At 48.6% G+C, this 20443-nt stretch overlaps 1 protein-coding gene and 1 pseudogene across 3 annotated transcripts in view; one reads left to right on the forward strand and one right to left on the reverse strand.

The window, feature by feature from the left end:
* Positions 1-7564: 7564 nt before the first annotated feature.
* The window catches only part of SNTA1 (syntrophin alpha 1), a 28157-nt gene continuing 15278 nt past the window's right edge, over positions 7565-20443 (forward strand). The window contains exons 1-2 of one of the 2 annotated variants that reach the window (XM_082600480.1): positions 7565-7997; positions 11320-11505. In XM_082600480.1, the coding sequence (XP_082456606.1) occupies positions 7688-7997; positions 11320-11505 (496 nt within the window). In that variant the 5' untranslated portion in view covers positions 7565-7687. The remainder of the gene's footprint in view (positions 7998-11319; positions 11506-20443) is intronic. The other variant, XM_082600479.1, reaches the window with a different exon arrangement.
* On the reverse strand, positions 18510-19759 carry LOC309816914 (annotated as a pseudogene). The gene has a single exon. The product of its transcript is annotated as an uncharacterized misc_RNA (transcript).

The following is a 20443-nucleotide window of genomic DNA, read 5'->3' on the forward strand; positions in this document are numbered from 1 at the left end:
GCACTTTCTCTCTTGGTCATTAAACTACAGCCACCCAAAGAAGCCAAGATCTTTCATACCTCAGGGCCTTTGCACAGGCTGTTTCATCTCAGCATTATTGGCTCCTCATTAACTTTTAGGTCTTAGCTTGAATACACCTCTTCCCCTGACTACTCTCCAATAGGTCCTTCTTGTTATTCTCCATCATTATCCCGTGCTAGTTTTTTCAGGCAGACATCAGATTTGGCAATTATTTGATTTGTTTTCTTGCTTAATAAAAACTCCTCCACTAGACTGTAGAACCCATTAGGGCAGGGACTTTATACATCTTGTTCATGGTCTAACCCCAGCACCTAGCACAGTAACTGGCTGAGACTTACTAATTTTTTTTTTTCCCGTTCATGCCGCATGGCTTGCAGGATCTTAGTTCCCTGACCAGGGATCGAACCCTAGCCATCGGTAGTGAGAACATGGAGTCCTAACCACTGAACCACCAGGGAATTCCCAAGAGACTTAATAAATATTTTTGAATGAATAAATAAATGAACTAATGTCAGACAGATTGAGAGAGGAGGCCCAGGAATAGTCTGTTTGATCAGAAAAGATGTGATTGTTCACACCTACCCCAGCCTCACTAAACAAAATTTGTTGAATAAATGAAAGAAGGAAAGAATTCCAGCTGTGGGTGGCATCCTTTTAAGTGGAAACCAGAACCCTTTTCTGCTATTCAGTATTCATTCATCAAACATTACTGGACTTTTACCATTTACCAGGTCTTGTGCTGGGGTTTGACGGTGTGTAATACTGTGCCTGCCCTAATAGATGGAGATTATTGAGCCCTGCCTGAAGGTATGAAGTGCTGAGCTCAGTCCCTCTCCCAGCCTTCAGCCTGGAAGGCCATCCCTCTACTTACCTTTCATGGACCCAAGCTCCTATTATGCTCCCTCAGGAAGTATGCATTCATTCATTCATCCATTTAATAGATATTTATTGAGCATCTACTTTGTGCTGGGCAGTATGCTAGGTGCTGGGGTTACAGCAATAAACCAGGTAGACAGAGTTCCTGCCCTCAGTGGGTGCCCAGTCTATTGGGGAGACAGGTGATAATCAACCAAACAAACATATGAAGCATGAAGTACAAATTGTGATGAGTCCTGTGAAGGAAATGAATAGGATGGTTATGGGAGAATTATTAGACGTTCTCTCAGCTTTCATTTTAACAGGCATTTAAAAAGGCAGCCTCGGGCTTCCCTGGTGGCGCAGTGGTTGAGAGTCCGCCTGCCGATGCAGGGGACACGGGTTCATGCCCCGGTCCGGAAGATCCCACATGCCGCGGAGCGGCTGGGCCCGTGAGCCATGGCCGCTGAGCCTGCGCGTCCGGAGCCTGTGCTCCGCAACGGAAGAGGTCAGGACAGTGAGAGGCTCGCGTACCGCAAAAAAAAAAAAAAAAAGGCAGCCTTGAGTTGCCGGCACAGAGACAGCAAGATTACAAAGTGTGAGGGTGTCTCCTCTCCCTGACTTGGCTTGGGTGGTGGGGAGAGCCCTCTTAACTAGAATGGGTTACCTTGTGGGAATGTGAGGTCCCTATTACTGGAAGCCCCTAAGCACGGGCTAGAGAGGGAGCTCTTGCGGATGCTATAAAGGAGCTTCTTGCTTGGGGTGAAGCGGGGGAATTGGACTTGGTGACATGTGATGAGTTGCCCCTCCTAAACACCAAGATTTTTGGTTACTAACGTTCCTTTATTCTAAATTCCACAAGCCTACAATCTGAATTCTTTAAACATTCTGAGAGTCTGATTTTTTTTTTTTTTTGGCTGTGCCATGCGGCTTGTGGGATCTTAGTTCCCTGAGTAGGGATTGGACCACGGAATGAACCTGGGCCCCGTCAGTGGAAGTATGGAGTCCTGACCACTGGAACTCCAGGGAATTCCCCTAAGAGTCTGATTTTAACTAGGATCTTAGGGTAGCCCAGAAGTGGCCAAAGCTTTGGAATCAGAAATAACCTGGTTCATATTCAGGCTCTGCCATTTATTAGCTGTATGACCTTGGACAAATTGCTTTCCCTCTCTCATCTATGGTTTCCTCCCCTGAGGAATGGAGATGATAACGCCTGCCTCACAAGGCTGCGAGGAATATTAAAAGATGGTATATAAGGGTAACACCTGGTTTGGTTTCCATCCCACAAGACGCCACAGTCTTAGATTTTGTTATTTATTTATTTATTTATTTATTTATGGCTGCGTTGGGTCTTTGTATGGCTGCGTTGGGTCTTTGTTGCTGTGCGCGGGCTTTCTCTAGTTGCAGCGAGCAAGGGCTACTCTTCATTGTGGTGCACGGGCTTCTCATTGCGGTGGCTTCTTTTGTTGCGGAGCGTGGGCTTTTGGCGCACGAGCTCAGTAGTTGGGGCACACGGGCTTAGTCGCTCCGCGGCATGTGGGATCTTCCCGGACCAGGGCTCGAACCCGTGTCCCCTGCATTGGCAGGCGGATTCTTAACCACTGCGCCACCAGAGAAATCCCTAATTTTATTTTTTTTAATAATTTTTTTTTCCTGACCGCGCCATGTGGCTTGCAGGATCCTAGTTCCCCCATCAGGGATCAAATCTGTGCCCCCTGCAGTGGAAACACAGAGTCTTAACCACTGAACTGCCAGGGAATTCCCAAGTCTTATATTTTGGAAACCTCCTCACTAAGATCCAAACTTCTCCTCTGGTGCAGTATGGTGTCACAGCGAGCTCTGGTGCCAGACTGCTTGGGCTTAGTACCAAATGTCTCTGAACCTCAGTTTCCTCATCTGCCTAATAGAGATAATAACAGGACCTACTTCCTAGGATTATCTTGAAAGTTAAATGAGTTGATCCACGGAAAGCAGTTATGTTAAGCAGTTGGTCATGTAAACTCTCATTATTACTTCCATCGTTGGGTCTTGGAGGCCGGGAGTGTTGAAAACTCTGCTACCTGCCTTGGAGCCCAAGCATGGAGGTCTCCCTATCTCAGATGAGGGCCTGAGACTGCTGGTCCAAGGGCCTGAGCCTGCAGGGCCTTCAATGGGAAATGGAGACTGGTGAGCTGATCGGCTCCTCTCTTCTTCCTTTTCCCTTCCCCCTCTCCTATCCCTTGAGAGTGAGCTGGTTTCCTCTGGGAGCTCTGCCCTGGGGTTTGGTAGGGAGCCAGGTCTGTGTGTATGTGTCTGGAAGGCCAATTTCCGAGCCACAGCAGAGAGGCATCAGCTGACCACAGTGGAGGGGTAATACATTCCTCCAGCTACAGAGTTCCTGGGGGTGGACTGACAGGGGCACAGCTGATTGGCATTGCCCATACTGTGTGATCATGGACACACACACACACTCTGTCTCTCTCACAGATACACACATAAAATACACATACACATCTCTGTATACACACGTACACATATACATATGTACATGCATACACCACTGTTTTCTCTGACTCTACATCCTTCTTCCTGCTCTGCTAGCCTCCTCTTATTCTGCACACATCATCCCTCTTCTTCCTCCTTTCCCATTATAACCATAGAAAACAGTCTCCCAGGGCAGGAACTCTGTTTCAGGGCTTTTTCTCACCAAGTTTGTCTGGGGCTTGTTAAGTCTTTTTAAAGCAGGGCAGTACGTGGGGGGACTTTTAAGGATCTGGTTTCAGACTTTGGTTCTGGGAAAGGAGTCTCATCTCTCCTCTGGTTTCTTGCTTCCCTCCTGATCCCCGCTGCCTGCCCCACTACTTTCAGAATGAAGCTTCCAAAAGCCAAGTAAAATGCAGTTCTCATTCATCATTAAGTGTTTACTGTCAATTTTCTCAGGTTGCCCTAAAATCTTCAAGCACAGTCATACTTTAAAAATATCAATGTATATATATAATTCTGTATTTCCTTCTTTCTTCCTTCTTTCCTTCCTTCCTTTCTCACCTTGTCTCTTTCTTCTATATATTTACCGAGTGTCATGTATGCTTGGTTTGTTTTACTTGTGTCTACCCTGTTTTGATACTTATCACTCTAAATTAAAGCTATTTGATTGATGCCTGTTTTCCAAGATAATTACAACTCATATTTTAATTTTTTTATTTTTATTTTTTTAAAAGGTTTCTATTTATTTAGAAGACACAGAATAACATTATTAGATGGTAAGGTTCACAAATGGGTTCATTTCTTTCCTTAGCTTTTCTTGGCTGCATTGGGTCTTCGTTGCTGTGCGTGGGCTTTCTCTAGTTGCGGTGAGCAGGGCCTACTCTTCATCGTCGTGCGCGGATTTCTCATTGCAGTGGCTTCTCTTATTGTGGAGCATGGGCTCTAGGCGCAAGGGCTTCAGTAGTTGCAGCATGTGGGCCCTAGAGCACATGGGCTTCATAAGTTGCAGCACATGAGCTCAGTAGTTGTGGCTCTCAGGCTCTAGAGCGCAGGCTCAGTAGTTGTGGCGCGCAGGCTTAGTTGCTCCGCAGCATGTGGGATCTTCCTGGACCAGGGATCGAACCCGTGTCCCCTGCATTGGCAGGCGGATTCTTAACCACTGCGCTACCAGGGAAGTCCCACAACTCATATTTTTAAATGCTAATTATGTAGTACAGGAATTGTGTTAAGCAGTTTACCAATATTATTTTTTTTATTCCTCATAATAATCCCATGGATAGTAATTTTAATATTCCCATTTTATAGATTATGAAATGGAAGCTGGGGCTTCCCTGGTGGCGCAGTGGTTGAGAACCGCTTGCCAATGCAGGGGACACGGGTTCGATCCCTGGTCCAGGAAGATCCCACATGCTGCGGAGCAACTAAGCCCGTGCTCCACAACTAGTGAGCCTGTGCTCTAGAGCCTGAGAGCCACAACTACTGAGCCCATGTGCCGCAACTACTGAAGCCCGCGCACCTAGAGCCCGTGCTCCTCAATGAGAAGCCACCACAATGAGAAGCCCACACTGCAATGAAAAGTAGCCCCAGCTCGCTGCAACTAGAGAAAGCCCGTGCACAGCAGCGAAGACCCAACACAGCCAAAAATAAATAAATAAAATAAATAAATTTATTTAAAAAAAAAGAAATGGAAGCTTATAGGTTAAAAAAGTCACCCAGGACCACAGAGATAGAAAATGGCACAGTGTTATACGTCAATTATATCTCAACAAAGATGGGGGAAAAAAAGGCACAGTAGGAATTTGAACACAGAAAATCAGAATCCAAAGTTCCTGTTCTTAACCACAATGAGATCCTGCCTCCCAGTGGGCTGTATGTCCTGTGAGGTGAGACACTGTCTATCTTGTTTACAACTACTTGTTTATATACTTACCACTGTGTCTGGCATATAGTGGATATTCAATAAATATTGTTGAATGAATGAACTGTGAACTTATCCCTTGCTGCTATGTAGGCTGCAGAAAGGAGTAGGAGGGATATGGGCTTAGAAACCAGAGAGACCCAGGTTTGCATAGAGATCTGTTCTTACTAGTGCTGTGCCTCAATTCCCTCATCTATAAAATGGGGATAATATAAAGACTGTGCAGGAATCATGTGAGGTTTAAATGACAATGTATATTATCAGCCAGCTCATGTGCCAATGTATAGCAAACTGAACAAATGACATCTATTTTTATATGTACATGTGCATATAATACAACTGCATTATGTATGTGGCCTCAGTGGGGTTTTTTTATTTAAAAATTTTATTTATTTTATTTATTTATCTTTGGCTGTGTTGGGTCTTCAATGCTGTGCACAAGCTTTCTCTAGTTGCGGTGAGCGGGGGATGCTCTTCATTGCGGTGCGCCAGCTTCTCAGTGCGGTGGCTTCTCTTGTTGCGGAGCACGGGCTCTAGGCGCACGGGCTTCAGTATTTGTGGTGGCCGGGCTCAGTAGTTGTGGCTCGCGGGCTCTAGAGCACAGGCTCAGTAGTTGTGGTGCACGGGCTTAGTTGCTCTGCGGCATGTGGGATCTTCCCGGAGCAGGGCTTGAATCCATGTCCCCTGCATTGGCAGGCTGGTAGGTGGGTTCTTAACCACTGCGCCACCAGGGAATTCCCCTCAGTGGGTTTTCAGTGATATAGAGCCATTCCCCTCTTGTTGGATACTTGGCTTGGCCTCTAGTTACTTGCAAACAGAGGTTTGCTGTGGACAATTTGTATACGTACATATTTTCTTGTGGGTTTTTTTTTTCCCTTGATGGTATCTTATGTGGAGGATTCTACCTGAAGATGCAGGGAATCTACAGACTGATGTGGCCCAATTTATTGCCTAACTCATCCCAGGTAGGAGTGGAAGATGGAGATAAGAGGCAGAGATGAGGGCTGCTTGAGATGTGCAAAGTGATGGGATTTTTCTGGTAATGATCACACCTCACTTGTGTGTTTGGCAGCTGTCTAGCAGAGTGGGTCAGTGCCCAGGCACCATTGTCAAACAAGCCTAGGTTTGAATCCCAGCTCTGCCCTACTCACAGATGTGTGACCCGGGCCAATTAGATCTTCTAATTCGAAATCTTCCCTTCTGTATAATGGGAGTGTTCTTAACGGTAGCTACTCCACGAAGCTACTGTAAAGTTGAGAAAACACATGAAAATGCTTAGATCTAAGCCTGGCCAATAGTAAGCATTCAATAAAAGTGATTATATTGATTGCATAAGATTCACAGTGTACAGTATATTTCCCCATTGATTTAATCCTGACACAGTCCCTGTGAGGTAGGGGTTATTAGGACTCCCATCTCACAGATGAGGAAACTGAGGCCTAGAGAACTGAAGTGCCGGGACCAGGGTCGATGTGGAGCTCACACAGTGTCTGAGCAGGGTTCATAAACCAGGTCTCCAGAGGCCCAGACCCAGAGCCCCACCCTCCAGCCTTCTTCCCTCACACCAGGAGTTGTGGGTTCTTCTCTGGCCAGTGTGGGACTTCAGGCTTTTCTGTATTCGACTGTGAACAGAACAGGGGCTTAATCTCTTAAACTCCCTTCCAATTTCTAAGTGGGGACAGTGTTCACCCCTTCCCCAAGCCCTAAACAGCCAGCAACGCGTTCATCCCAGAGGGCGGAGCCTGTCAGCGTTAGACACCAGGCCCCACACTAAGCCACGCCCACAGACCAAAGCTCCAGCCCCACAGTGGGAAACCAGCTCCCTCAAATCTCCTCCACTAGCAACATGCCTGCGAAGTCCCTCGCAGCTCGTGTCTACCTCTTAAACTCAACCCCTGTCCCTGGAGTCCAGCGCTCCGCCATGTGCAGCCCACCCCAACGCCCAAAGCCTCGCACCAGGATCCACGGTTCTGTCTCTTTTTCTTGTGCTCCCAAGTGGGCGAGCTACGGCGCCGGCCCTCCACGATCATGCCGGGTGCAGTCACCTCCACAGGGTCTTAGGGTCCAGCCCCTGAGACGAAGCTCCGCCCCCTAATGGCCCCGTCCACCCCACTTCACCCGCTGGTTGCTTTAACTCGTGGCCCCGCCCGGACACCCTTATGACCCCACCCCCATGTAGTCCCACAGCATATCCTTCGGCTCCTGGACCCCGCCCCAGCCCCTCTCTAGCTTGACTGTGGCCACGCCACTAACCGTTAGCCGCACCCACAGATAGCCCCGCCCCTCGAGGCTCCACCCTCAGAGGCCAGTGGTAGGGTGGCGGCTGGCCCAGCCGGGCCCCGCCTGCCCTCCGCCCTAGGCACTGGGTTGGAGCGGGCCGGGCACTGCGGGGCAGGGCGAGCGCGGCGGCCCGGGGGCTTGGAGGCGAAGATGGCGTCAGGCAGGCGTGCCCCGCGCACCGGGCTGCTGGAACTGCGCGCCGGGGCGGGCTCGGGGGCTGGAGGGGACCGGTGGCAGCGGGTGCTGCTCAGTCTAGAGGAGGACGCGCTGACCGTGAGCCCCGCCGACGGCGAGCCCGGCCCGGAGCCCGGTGCCCAGCGGGAGCCGGAGCCCACGCAGCTGAACGGCGCCGCCGAACCGGGCGCCAAGTCCCCGCCGCTGCCGGAGGCGCTGCTGCTCCAGCGGCGCCGCGTGACGGTGCGCAAGGCCGACGCCGGCGGGCTGGGTATCAGCATTAAAGGTGGGCGCGGGGCCACCGAGGGCACGGGTCGTGGTGTCTGTGGGACCGCCGAGGGCGCAGAGGTCGCGGGGGCTGGCAGCGTATTGAGGACATGGAGTTGGATGACTTCTGTCTGGGGGTAAGGGCGTCTGAGAGGACAGAGGGAACCGAGGGCACCAGGAGCACCAAGGTCGGAGAGGGCTTTGAGGTCTCAGTCAGAAGGCACAGGTGTGGAGGGCGCTGGGGACTCACCAAGAACACGTGAGTGGGGAGTTCTGTATGGAGGCAAAGAGATCTGAGACTGGTTGCCTAGTCTAGGGTTGCATGGCCATCAAGAACAGGGACCCCAGGGGAGCAAAGGATGGAGAAAGGAGACTGAGGCCTGGGGTGCTACTAGGGCAGGGAGGGGGAAGTCTTCAAGACACAACCGAGGTGGGAGGGAGGAGTAAGGCCTGGAGTAGGAAGCATGGCTGGTGGGGAGATTGGAGACTAGTTGGAGGCGCCAGCTGGGCTGGGCTCACAGACAGAGGTCCAGAAAGGACCTAGAAATCTGAGGACCTAGAAAGGATGTGGACCTAGGTGAAGAGCCCTAACAGCTGGGTTTGAGTTCCCTGATCTGACCATTTCCACCTTCCACAGGATTGAGATGAGCTCTCAGCCCCCAGTACTGACAGCTTTCTTTAGGGGGCAACCCAGACTGAAGTCCAGAATCAGCTGTGTGAACTTAGACAAGTCATTTCCCATCTCCGGACCTCAGTTTCCTCAACTATATAATGAGGGTAATGGTAGAATTGGGATGTTTCTATGAAAACAGGAATCCAAAGTACTCACCCTGCAAACAACACATAGTAGGTGCCTGGAGAATTATGGCTGTTAGATGAGAGGAAGAATAGAGGTCACAAGAGACTCCCAAAGTAACTAACCTAGTGCTAAAAAAACTGCACACCCCATCTGCTGGGGTCACCATTCTTTCCTGAAGGGGTGGGGATGGTGGTGACTTGGCTACCACTGAGTGCCAAGTGCTGTGCCCAGTACTCTAGGCTCATGTCCACTTCATCCTGGCAACAAGTACTGAAAGGTAGGAAGCATAATCCTCATTTAGTAGGTGAAGAAACTGAGACTCAGAAAAGTAAAATGGTTTTCCCAGGATCACACAGTCAGTGAACGACAGAGCTGGGATTTGAACCTCAGTTATCAGGCTCCTAGAGAGTGTCCAGAGGAGTCGGTTCTTCCCCATGGAAGGTTCCATGCAGCCAACCAAAGGGATCTAAAAGGGGGAAATGGGAAAGCCAGGGAGTGGGCACCAGTTTTGCCTTCAAACTCCAGCATGGGATAGGGCAACAGATCAATCCAGAAATTGTACACTCAATGTGTTAAAACAGGAAGGAACTTAGAGTTCATACAGGGTTCCATTTTGCAGGTGGACAAACTGAGTCTTGGAGAGGGGGGGACTTTCCAAGGTCACATAAAGTTACCTCCTAGCATCATACTTCCAGGTGGGAGTAAGGGTACTTTTAGGAGGTGTCAGGGGGAATACCAGCTCCATTCAGTTCTTCATGTATGGAGACTGGGCTCCTGTTGCGATGTTGACCTTTCCTTTAGGGTCCAGCCCAGCCCAGGCATCCAAGAATAATGATGGATTCAAACTGAACTGAAGTCCCTAATTTCAGGCAGAAGAGGGCAGATAGATATAAATAGAAACTCCTTCCTTTCCTAGGTCTCACGCTCTGTGTGGTGCAATGAACAAACTGTTGGGTCTGTGTGGGGGTCTGAAGAGGCATTCCAGTCCTACTTCTGCCACCAGTTTGTTGGGTAACATTGGAATTATGACCTGGGCCACTTGTTCCTCATCTTTGAGGATGGAGCACTAGTGTGGTACCTGAGGGCCTGACGTGCAGTCTACCATAGAGTTAAGAGTGTTGGTTCTGGAGCCAGGAGACCTAGGTTCAAATACTGGCTTTGCCACTAACCACTGGGTGACCTTGGGCAAGGGGCTTCTCTCCACACTTCAGTTTTCCCAGTAGGAATCTGAGCATGCCTATGTGACTGGGGTGTTGTGGAGATGCCACGAGACAAGATTGAAAGCATTTAGCATGGTGTTATTACTGTTATTACTGTTGCTGATTTTAAAAGGACATTCAAGAATTTAGAAATAAAGCAATGTGGTAAAATGTATTAGGTGTTTTTTTTTTTTTGGCTGTGTTGGGTCTTTGTTGCTGTGCGCGGGCTTCCTCTAGTTGTGGTGAGCAGGGGCTACTCTTTGTTGCGGTGCGTGGGCTTCTCATTGCAGTGGCTTCTCTTGTTGCGGAGCACGGGCTCTAGGCGTTCAGGCTTCAGTAGATGTGGTGTGTGGGCTCAGTAGTTGTGGCTTGCAGGCTCAGTAGTTGTGACACACGGGCTTAGTTACTCTGTGGCATGTGGGATCTTCCTGGACCAGGGCTCAAACCCATGTCCCCATGTCCCCTGCATTGGCAGGCGGATTCTTAACCACTGTGCCACCAGGGAGGTCCCCAGATAGGCTTTTTTTTGTTTTTTTTTAAATTAATTTTTGGCTGCGTTGGGTCTTTGTTGCTGCAAGTGGGCTTTCTCTAGTTGCCTAGTTACGGCGAGCAGAGTCTACTCTTTGTTGTGGTGCGCGGGCTTCTCATTGCGGTGGCTTCTCTCGTTGCAGTGCACGGGCTCTAGGTGCGCGGGCCTCAGTAGTTGTGGCTCGCGGGTTCTAGAGCGCAGGCTCAATAGTTGTGGTGCACGAGCTTAGTTGCTCCACAGCATGTGGGATCTTTCTGGACCAGGGCTCGAACCCGTGTCCCCTGCATTGGCAGGCGGATTCTTAACCACTGCGCCACCAGGGAAGTCCCCAGATAGGCTTTTGAAATCTCTAGACTTTAAGGCCTTGGTTTCTAGCCTGGATCCTAGGTTGTAAAGCTTTCTGATTGCTAAAGAGATCCTTCGTGGCCATAGCAATAGCTGACTTCTATCTTTATTCTTGATTAGAGGTTATCAGTGGGTTCCCCCATTATGGGAAAATCGCTTAAAATGCAAAATAAAATAAGAAAAAGAAGTTACTGAAGCACCTTGTAAGTTACTCAAACACTGGTGAATACCCAAAGCATTTAACCAAAAGATCCATTATAACATTATAAATCTAGAAAATGACTTGCAAGTGTTATTAGTGTCCTAAACTTCTAAGGCTCTTTTCTGAGATTCTCTTTACTCTCCATTCCCCATTTCCCAGCAATGGTTTGGACACAGTGAGAGACCTTCAGAAATAATTTTGCCTCGATGTGACTCGCAAGTGTTGGAGTGTCTGCCTCAGTTTCTTCCTCTTTCCGTGCTTGTGCAGGGGGCCGAGAGAACAAGATGCCTATTCTCATTTCCAAGATCTTCAAGGGCCTGGCAGCCGACCAGACGGAGGCCCTCTTTGTAGGGGATGCCATCCTGTCCGTGAATGGGGAAGACCTTTCCTCTGCCACCCATGATGAGGCGGTGCAAGTCCTAAAGAAGACAGGCAAAGAGGTGGTGCTTGAGGGTAAGCACTGGGGACCCCAGGGGTGTTCAGTTCTTCCCTACCTTCCCCAGGCCTCATGCAGTGTGGGCTGGGAGGTGGGCAGGGTTGAAAACAGAAACAGAACTTGGGTGTCCGCCTTGAGACAGCGGGGGTGGTGGCAGCAGAGCTGGCCCAGAGCCAGGCTGACCTGGCTTTCATTTCCTCTCTCCCACTCCCTAGCTCTGTGGCCTTGGACGAGTCACCTCATTCCCCTGAGCCTTACTCTGCTCATCTGTAGGGCAGGGATGTAACTTCTGCCTTACTGGGTTGTGGAAGTAGGACAAAAGGTCCATGGCAGGCAGGATCTGCCACCCAGTGAGTGACTCAGGGGAAGAGAGGGGCGGGGACTGGCAAAGGGGCGGCTAAGATTCTTTCCTGAGGAACCAGGGGAGCTCTCAACTCTGAGTTCTCCTAAAACCCTGAGACCCGTCTTGCTTTGGGAGGGGACTTGGCCTTTATGTATCAGGACGTCAAATACTTCCAGCTAGGCTCAGAGAGGAGTATTATTTTTTTTGAGGGGGGATACTTAGTGGCTCCCCTCCACTATCCCGTCACTGTGTGGTCTTAGATGAGACCTTGGCTTTCTCCAGGCCTCAGTTTCCCATAGGTTGTTACAGTCTCTTGCTGGGGTGGTCCCACTTCTGCCTTTTGCCAGCTCTGCCAGGAGGTTTCTGCTCTGCTCAGCCCTTTCATCAAACTCCACTCTGTGGGATAGGGAGGGTGGGAGGGAGATGCAAGAGGGAGGGGATATGGGGATATATGTATGCATATAGCTGATTCACTGTTATACAGCAGAAAGTAACACCATATTGTAAAGCAATTATACTCCAGTAAAGATGTTAAAAAAACCCAAAAACCAAAACCCAAAAAAAACTCCACTCTGTCAGTTCCGGAAGCCATGGAGGCCTGAAGAATGTATCTTTGGCTCCTGGCCCAGAACAGGCACATGGAGGTGGTGGGGGCTGATGGAGAATGCCATGGCCAGTGAAGCTGCGGAGCTGAGACCCAGGCCCAGATCCTGATAGGTTGCTTTTGTGTCCCCAAAGAGGTCTCCAAGAGGCCACAGAGACAAACAGGCTCTGGATCCCTGGGTGATCTTTGGCATTCTTGACCTAAATTCTCTATTGTTTTGTTCTATTTTATTTTTACATTTTATTATCTATTTAAATGTACTGTGTGTCTATTTAAATGCTACTGTTGCATTTTTAAAATATATACTGAAAGCTGACTCTGCAGTATTGGTCCCTAAAAGCTTAAGTATATCAATCATATTTTAACAGCAAAATGAAATAACAAGATCACACATTAATGATATGGATATAGGAGACTTTCCCTCCCATATGCCTCATCACTTTGATATTTATAGCCAGTAATGCAGTTTAAACAGTTGAAATTCATCAAAATGTCATATTTTGGTTGACTTGAAAAACTCTTTTAGTCTCTGCTGTTTGAAAGTTTAGTCCATGGATGGTAAAATTTCTACTGTAGACACATTTCTAATCCACGCCCAGGTCCCCTTCACCTCCTCATCTTTAGGTAAAGAATGTCTCTATCTGGCTTCTCAGTGTGGATCATTCTGAGAGGGTAACATCTCTGAGTGTTAGACGTTTGAAGAGCCTCCTGGTTTCGGGGCTAATACCCAAGCCTTCTACCTCATTTACTCCATTCCTTCCTCACTAAAGCCAAGAGGCATTTCCAGAGACCTACTATGTACCTGATTTGCAGAGCATTGGGTCAGAAGCTAAAGCAGACCCGGCCCTTCCTGAAGGAGCCCACCAGTGAGTGGGGGAGACAAAATATGAACACTATCTTCTCCACACAAACTATTTAAAAATCAGCGTCTAAAATCCTGTCTGCTCTGTAATTAATCTGGCCTTAGGCAAGACCCTCGTCTTCTCTGGGGCTCAGTTTTCATATCTGTTGGGGTTAAGCTAGATCAGAGATGACCAACAGCTTTCATTTTGAGTGTTAGCTTCCTTGGTGGCTACTGAGAGTTCCATATTTGGAAAGATTGGGAGGTCTTATCTGGACTCAGCAGAAAGAAGCTGGAATTGATTAGCAATGTCTGCTGCACATAGAGGAGGGAAGAGAAATACCATGTGTAACATCCCAGGACTGAGGGTTTCCAGCACTTATCTTCTCTAAGACTTTTCACAGGGCAAGAGCTTTCCTTGGCAAATGCTGCCCCAGGCTGCTGGATGGAGCCTGGCCTGCCTCTTGCCCGGCATAGGATTTGGCACATGGTAGGCGCTCTGTAAATGTTAGTGACTCCCCTCCTGTCCCATAGCATTTATATAGAATTGGTATTATTTCCTCCTTAAATGTTTGGTAGCATTCTCCAGGGAAGCTACCTTTATAGAAAGGTTTTTTTGTTTGTTTGTTTGTTTTGCCACACTGCGCAGCATGTGGGATCTTAGTTCCCCTACCAGGGATCGAACCCTGGACCCCTGCAGTGAAAGTGCGGAGTCCTAACCACTGGACCGCCAGGGAATTCCCGATTTTAATGTCTTTAATAAGGCAATTTAGATGATCTGTTTTTTTTCTTTCCTTGGTAGTTTATGTCTTGCAAGGAATTTGTCCATTTCGTCTAAGTTGTCAAATTTCTTGGCATAAAGTTGTTTATAATCTTCTGGTATTTTTCCTCCCTTTTGGATGACAGCCCTCTCCTGCTTTCTCTTTCTCTCCTCCTCCCTTTGTACTGCTCTACTCAGTGGTTTCAAGGGGACTCTCAGTCTTGTGGGGCAGATAGCTGAGCAAACCTACCAGATCACCATCCTGTCATAGGTGCTGAGATGGGGTCTGCCCAGGGATTGGAGGAGGCAGGTGGTCAGGAAAGACTTCCTGGAGGAGGGGATGCTGGCACTTTATGAACAATAAGCAGATGTGGGTATGGGGTGGAGAAAGGGCATTCTGGGAAGGGGAGCTGTGTGAGCAAAACCACGAAGGGGTGAAATGACTTGACTTACCTGGGGAGTTGCCTGGGAAGTAATTCAGCTTTATCTGAGCCTAGGTGTGAGGAAGGGAGTGGAGAAAGAGAGGGCTATTCAGACTGACAGATTCTGCAGGGCCTTGAGTGCCAGACTAAAGGAATTTGGAGGGAAACAGAGCGGTTAAAAGGTTTTCAGCAGAGGCTCACATGGTCAGCTCTGGGCTTTACAGCATCAACCTGGTTTGGAGGGAGGCAACAGTAGATGCAGAATGGCAACAAAGAGGCTGGAGCCACGAGCAGGAGGGAGATGGTGGTGGTTTGACCTAAGCAGGTTTGAATAAAAAGAGGAGCCTCAAGGTTGTAGCCTTCTTGTTAGTTTTTTCCCAGCTTTTTCTTAGTTGAAGTCTCTCTCTGAGCTGCTCTCCAGCAGGCTTGTAGAAGGAGGTAATTCCACCCAAGGCAACAAATGGGTGGGGGTGAGCACTGGGGGTCAAGACTCTTTGAATCGCATGGGTGATCTGAAAAGCCTGGAAGACATGAGGGATCTAGGATGCTGGGTTCTGACTGGTCCTTGAGATTTGGGGGAGTTTGTGGAGACTGGGCAGCTGCCCCAGTCTGGAGCCAGAGCTCCTGGAAGCCTCTCTGGGCTTAGGATCCTCCCAAGCACCCAATCACTGGTCACATTGTTCAGAACTTCCCTGACCTCATCCCACTTCTAAGACCACCTCCAAGGGCCCATGGCCTGTCCTTTGGATGTGAACTTGGCAGGGCAGCTGGACATCTTTCCTGAGGTCTGGGGCTTGTTGGGTACAGAGCTCCCTAAAAACATCCTAGAAGAAAAGATGTCGCTAGCAAACTACAGTTGTCAGCCAGAACCCTACTTCCCTGGCCTAAGTCAGGGGCTCAGCTGGGTATCAGCAACCCCAGCCTGCCTTCTAGACCTTTTCCTCTGTGAGGGCAGGAGTTTGCACAAGTGTCTTGAGCCTATTCTCAGCTATAGCGATGTATTTGTGACCAGAGTCTGGGCCCAAGCTGACAGCCAACACGCCTCTGTCTGCTGCTTAGAGAGGCCCATTGTGTGCAAGGATCTGGAAGCAGGGCCAGCCTGGGTCCTTGGAGACCAGGCCTGGGAGAAAAGGGAGGGACAGCCAAATGCCTCCCCTCCCTCCACCCCCAGTGAGGCTGACAAGACACAAGTAACAGGGAGCCTGTGATGCATTAAAAAATAATACTAAAGGACAAAAATGAATAAAGCCAATTTTAGTACTTTGTACAAAGTGGAGAAGGTTCACCCCACACAAAGATCAGGCTTTTAAAAGATACAGGCATGGGACTTCCCTGGTGGCGCAGTGGTTAAGAATCTGCATGCCAGTGCAGGGGACACGGGTTCGAGCCCTGGTCTGGGAAGATCCCACATGCCACGGAGCAACTAAGCCCATGAGCCACAACTACTGAGCCCGCACGCCTAGAGCTGGTGCCCCACAACAGGAGAAGCCACCGCAATGAGAAGCCCATGCACAGCAACGCAACTAGAGAAAGCCCACGCATAGCAACGAAGACCCAACGCAGCCAAAAATAAATAAATTAATTAATTAAAAAAAAACCAAAAAAGATACAGGCATAGAGTAGCATGTACATAAAAGACACAGAGAATAGTAGGAATTGCTATAATCCCCGTTTTACAGACAAAGTCACCAAGATTTGTTAAGAATAAATAACTTTCTTCAAGTCATACAACTAATAAATTGGCTGACTCAATTCAAAACTAGGTCTGTCTGATTGCAGAGGCCACTATTGACTCTGCCTTGGATAATACCTACCACTCATAGTTGTTTGCAACATAAAAAAATAATGCATGTAACATGCTGGGACCAGTGTGCATAAGTAGGCACTCATTTATTTTATTTGTTGTTTATAAGGATGAGACAATGCATTTGAGGCTTATGGCACAATTCCACACAGTAAGCGTTTGATAAATGTCAACCTTTGTCATCATCACGTCAGCAGCAGCATTTTTGTTTTCTCCAGTAAACTTGAAGGTCTCTGCAGGCAGGAGTCATGTGTAGTTTGCCTCAGAGCCCCAAGCCTGGCACCAAGCCCAGCACACATTAGATGTTGGTGAGTTTGGGGGGAATGATCACCTAGGGGACATCCCTGACCGTTTCTACTTTGCCTTTAACCTCCTCAATTGCAGTTGACTTTCCTAAATGTTTAAGATGGGGCTCAAGGCTCAAGCTGGGCTTGACTGACCCCTGAGAGTTTCCACTGTGTGTCCTCAGAACTCCAAGGCCAGGCCCCTGCCAGCTCATCGCCTGGGAGATGGACACTGCCAGGTGTCCTGCCTGAAATTTGGCTCAATACATTACCACTGTCAAAAGTGGGATGTTAATGGATGCAGCTAATTTGAGGCCACTCCATGCAGCTTAGCCGAGTGATGCTGTGCCTTGAGAGGCGCCTGAGGGACCTGTGTCCTGGGAACAGAGGCATGAATGGAGCCCCCGTCCAGTCCTCCCATGGCTGCAAAGACCTGTTGTTCTAATCATTGTTCTCAAGAAAACATTAATTTGGCTTCACACACATACGGCTTAGGGCCATGTGATTCCCCACAGACAAAACTTGGCTTAATTCAGTCCTGGCCTGTTCCCTGGATCTTTGATTAAAATGCTTGTGGGGCTCTGGAGGCAGGTTTTGGCCTTGATTAGCTATGTGAGCTTGGCTGTTGGTGGTGGTGGAGGAAATTATAATGATAATGATAAGAATGTTAATAATAGTGATGGTATGTCTGCTGTTTAATGAGCACCTACAGTGTGCTGGATACTGTGCTAGGTGCCTTCCATATGCTTTCTTGTTGCATCCTCAAAACCACCCTTATGATTCAAGGTTCATTATTCATCCCATTGTACAGATGAGAGCACTGAAACTTAAGAGAGGTGAAGCTTTTGCCTGAGGTCACACAGGGGCAGAGATGGAATTTGAGATCAGATCTGTCAGATGTCAAAACCCATATTCTTAAATTTTTTTTAAAAATTAATTAATTAATTAATTTTTTTTTGGCTGCTTTGGGTCTTCCTTGTTGCACGCGGGCTTTCTCTAGTTGCGGCGAGTGGGGGCTGCTTTTCGTTGCAGTGCACGGGTTTCTCCTTGCGGTGGCTTCTCTTGTTGCGGAGCACGGGCTCCAGGAGCGCAGGCTTCAGTAGTTGTGGAGCAGGGGCTTAGTTGGTCCGCGGCATGTGGGATCTTCCCTGACCAGGGCTCAAACCTGTGTCCCCTGCCTTGGCAGGCGGATTTTTTTTTTTTTTTTTTGCGGTACGCGGGCCTCTCACCGTTGTGGCCTCTCCTGTTGCGGGGCACAGGCTCCGGACGTGCAGGCTCAGTGGCCATGGCTCACGGGCCCAGCTGCTCCGCAGCATGTGGGATCCTCCCGGACCGGGGCACGATCCCGCGTCCCCTGCACTGGCAGGCGGACTCTCAACCACTGCGCCACCAGGAAAGCCCGGCAGGTGGATTCTTAACCACTGTGCCATGAGGGAAGCCCTTCTTAAATGTTTATACTGCACTGCAAGTCATATCATCTCTGTGAGACTCAGTTTATTAAATTTATTCAACTGTTAAATTGGGCAGTTTAACAATGGATCGGTCTCATTGAGTTGGTTTGATTAGGTGAAGATGTGTTAGTGAGATTTGAGCTTTCATGCTTGGTATATAGTAGGTGCTCAATAAGTGCTTCTTTCTCCCATTACTAAGATACTAGTAGGCTTCCTGAGTTGATGAGGGCTTTATCTTTGAATCCTGGCTAAGATGGTTTGGAATGTAGTAGTGTGTAGATATATATATGTGTTTTTTTTCAGTTTTTTTTTTTTTTTTTGCGGTATGCAGGCCTCTCACCGCCGCGGCCTCTCCCGCAGTGGAGCACAGGCTCCGGACCATGGCTCATGGGCCCAGCCGCTCCGTGGCATGTGGGATCCTCCCGGACCGGGACACGAACCCGCGTTCCCTGCATCGGCAGGCGGACTCTCAACCACTGCGCCACCAGGGAAGCCCTTTTTTTTTGTTTTTAACAAAAGTTTATTCTTAAATGTACAGTATGTTCCAAGACAACACTTCATTCTAGCTGTAGGTGGCAACAGATGATATGGCAGAGAATCCAGATGTTTAAACAGGAATGGAATTAAGGCTCATCATTGCCTCAGACACAAGGAGCAGATTACTTTTTGCCAGATTTCCTTTTTTTTCAGATTTTTTTATTACTTATTTATTTATTTAATTTTATTTTTGGCTGCATCGGGTCTTGGTTGCGGCATGCGGGATCTTCGTTGAGGCATGTGGGATCTTTCGTTGTGGCACGTGGGCTTCTCTCTAGTTGTGGTGCGCAGGCTCCAGGGCGCGTGGGCTCTGTAGTTTGCAGCACGCGGGCTCTCTGTGCGAGCTTAGTAGTTGTGACGCACGGGCTTAGTTGCCCCGCGGCATGTGGGATCTTAGTTCCCTGACCAGGGATTGAACCCGTGTCCCCTGCATTGTAAGGCGGAGTCTTTATCACTGGACCACCAGGGAAGTCTCTACCAGATTTCTTAATTCCACCTGTGGTCAGGGGGCTTTCCCCGCGGCCCTTGCTTTTAGCTCCTCAAGTTTCTTCTGCTCCTCCTTCTGTTTCTGCTTGAATGCCTTATCTTCCTCGTCCATCACCTTGGCTTGCTTCTTGGGCTGCTTCAGGGGCTTCTTGCCACCTTTGTGGCCCAACATGGCACCTGCCGCCCCTTCCCCAGACCCTGGCGGTATATTTTTGAAAAATAGACTTTAAAATAAATGTGAAAAGTAATATATGCTTAATTAAAAAAAACAAAAAACAAAAAAGACCCAGGAGAGTGTAAAGAAATTATCTTCTCATACCCATGGCTAATATTTTCACACACTTCCAGAGAAAGGTTTCCATATTTGTTTTTATCATTGAACAAGTTGAGGACCTCTCTCCAGCTCAGCACATGTAGCTCTGTTTCATTCTCTTTATTATTATTATTTTTTTAAACAAATTTATTTACTTATTTTTGGCTGTGTTGGGTCTTCGTTGCTGCGTGTGGGCTTTCTCTAGTTGCGGCTAGCCGGGGCTACTCTTCGTTGCGGTATGCGGGCTTCTCATTGCGGTGGCTTCTCTTGTTGTGGAGCATGGGCTCTAGGTGCGTGGGTTTCAGTAGTTGCAGCACGCAGGCTCAGTAGTCGTGGCTTGTGGGCTGTAGAGTGCAGGCTCAGTAGTTGTGGTGCGCAGGCTTAGTTGCTCTGTGGCATATGGGATCTTCCCGGACCAGGGCTCGAATCCGTGTCGCCTGCATTGGCAGACGGATTCTTACTTAACCACTGTGCCACCAGGGAAGCCCTCATTCTCTTAAATGGTTGCATAATATCCCATTATTGGGATTCAGATATTTGTCTCACAAATATTTATTGAGCCCTTGCTCTATGTCAAGACTCGATGTAAGGCACTGGGGATATAGCCATGAACAGGACTGAGTGGTCTGCCAAGAACTCAACTTTTTTAAAAAAATTATTTATTTATTTATTTATTTGGCTGTATCGGGTCTTAGTTGCAGCACGCAGGACCTTCGTTGGCATGCATGATCTTTTGTTGCAGCTCAGGGGCTTCTCTCTAGTTGTGAGATGGTGCGTGGGCTTAGTTTCCCCACAGCATGTGGGATCTTAGTTCCCCCAGCAGGGATCGAACCCGCGTGCCCTGCATGGAAGGCGGATTTTCAACCACTGGACCACCAGGGAAGTCCCGAGCTCACTTCTTGTATTTAGCAACCCCTATTCATGGGATTCAAGTTGCTCTTAGCCTCTTGTGCCATAGACAATGATGCCGTGACCCCTCTATGCACCTGTGAACATTTATCTGAAGGGGATTCCTGCAAAGGGTATTGCAAGTTCAAAGTGTTCATGTGCCTTTAGGATCTTGATAGGTGGTGCCCCCTATACTGTACAAGGGTGTGGAAGGTGAGATTT

Source organism: Mesoplodon mirus, assembly GCF_964341445.2.
Source record: "Mesoplodon mirus genome assembly, chromosome: 15".
Taxonomy (NCBI): Eukaryota; Metazoa; Chordata; class Mammalia; order Artiodactyla; family Ziphiidae; genus Mesoplodon; species Mesoplodon mirus.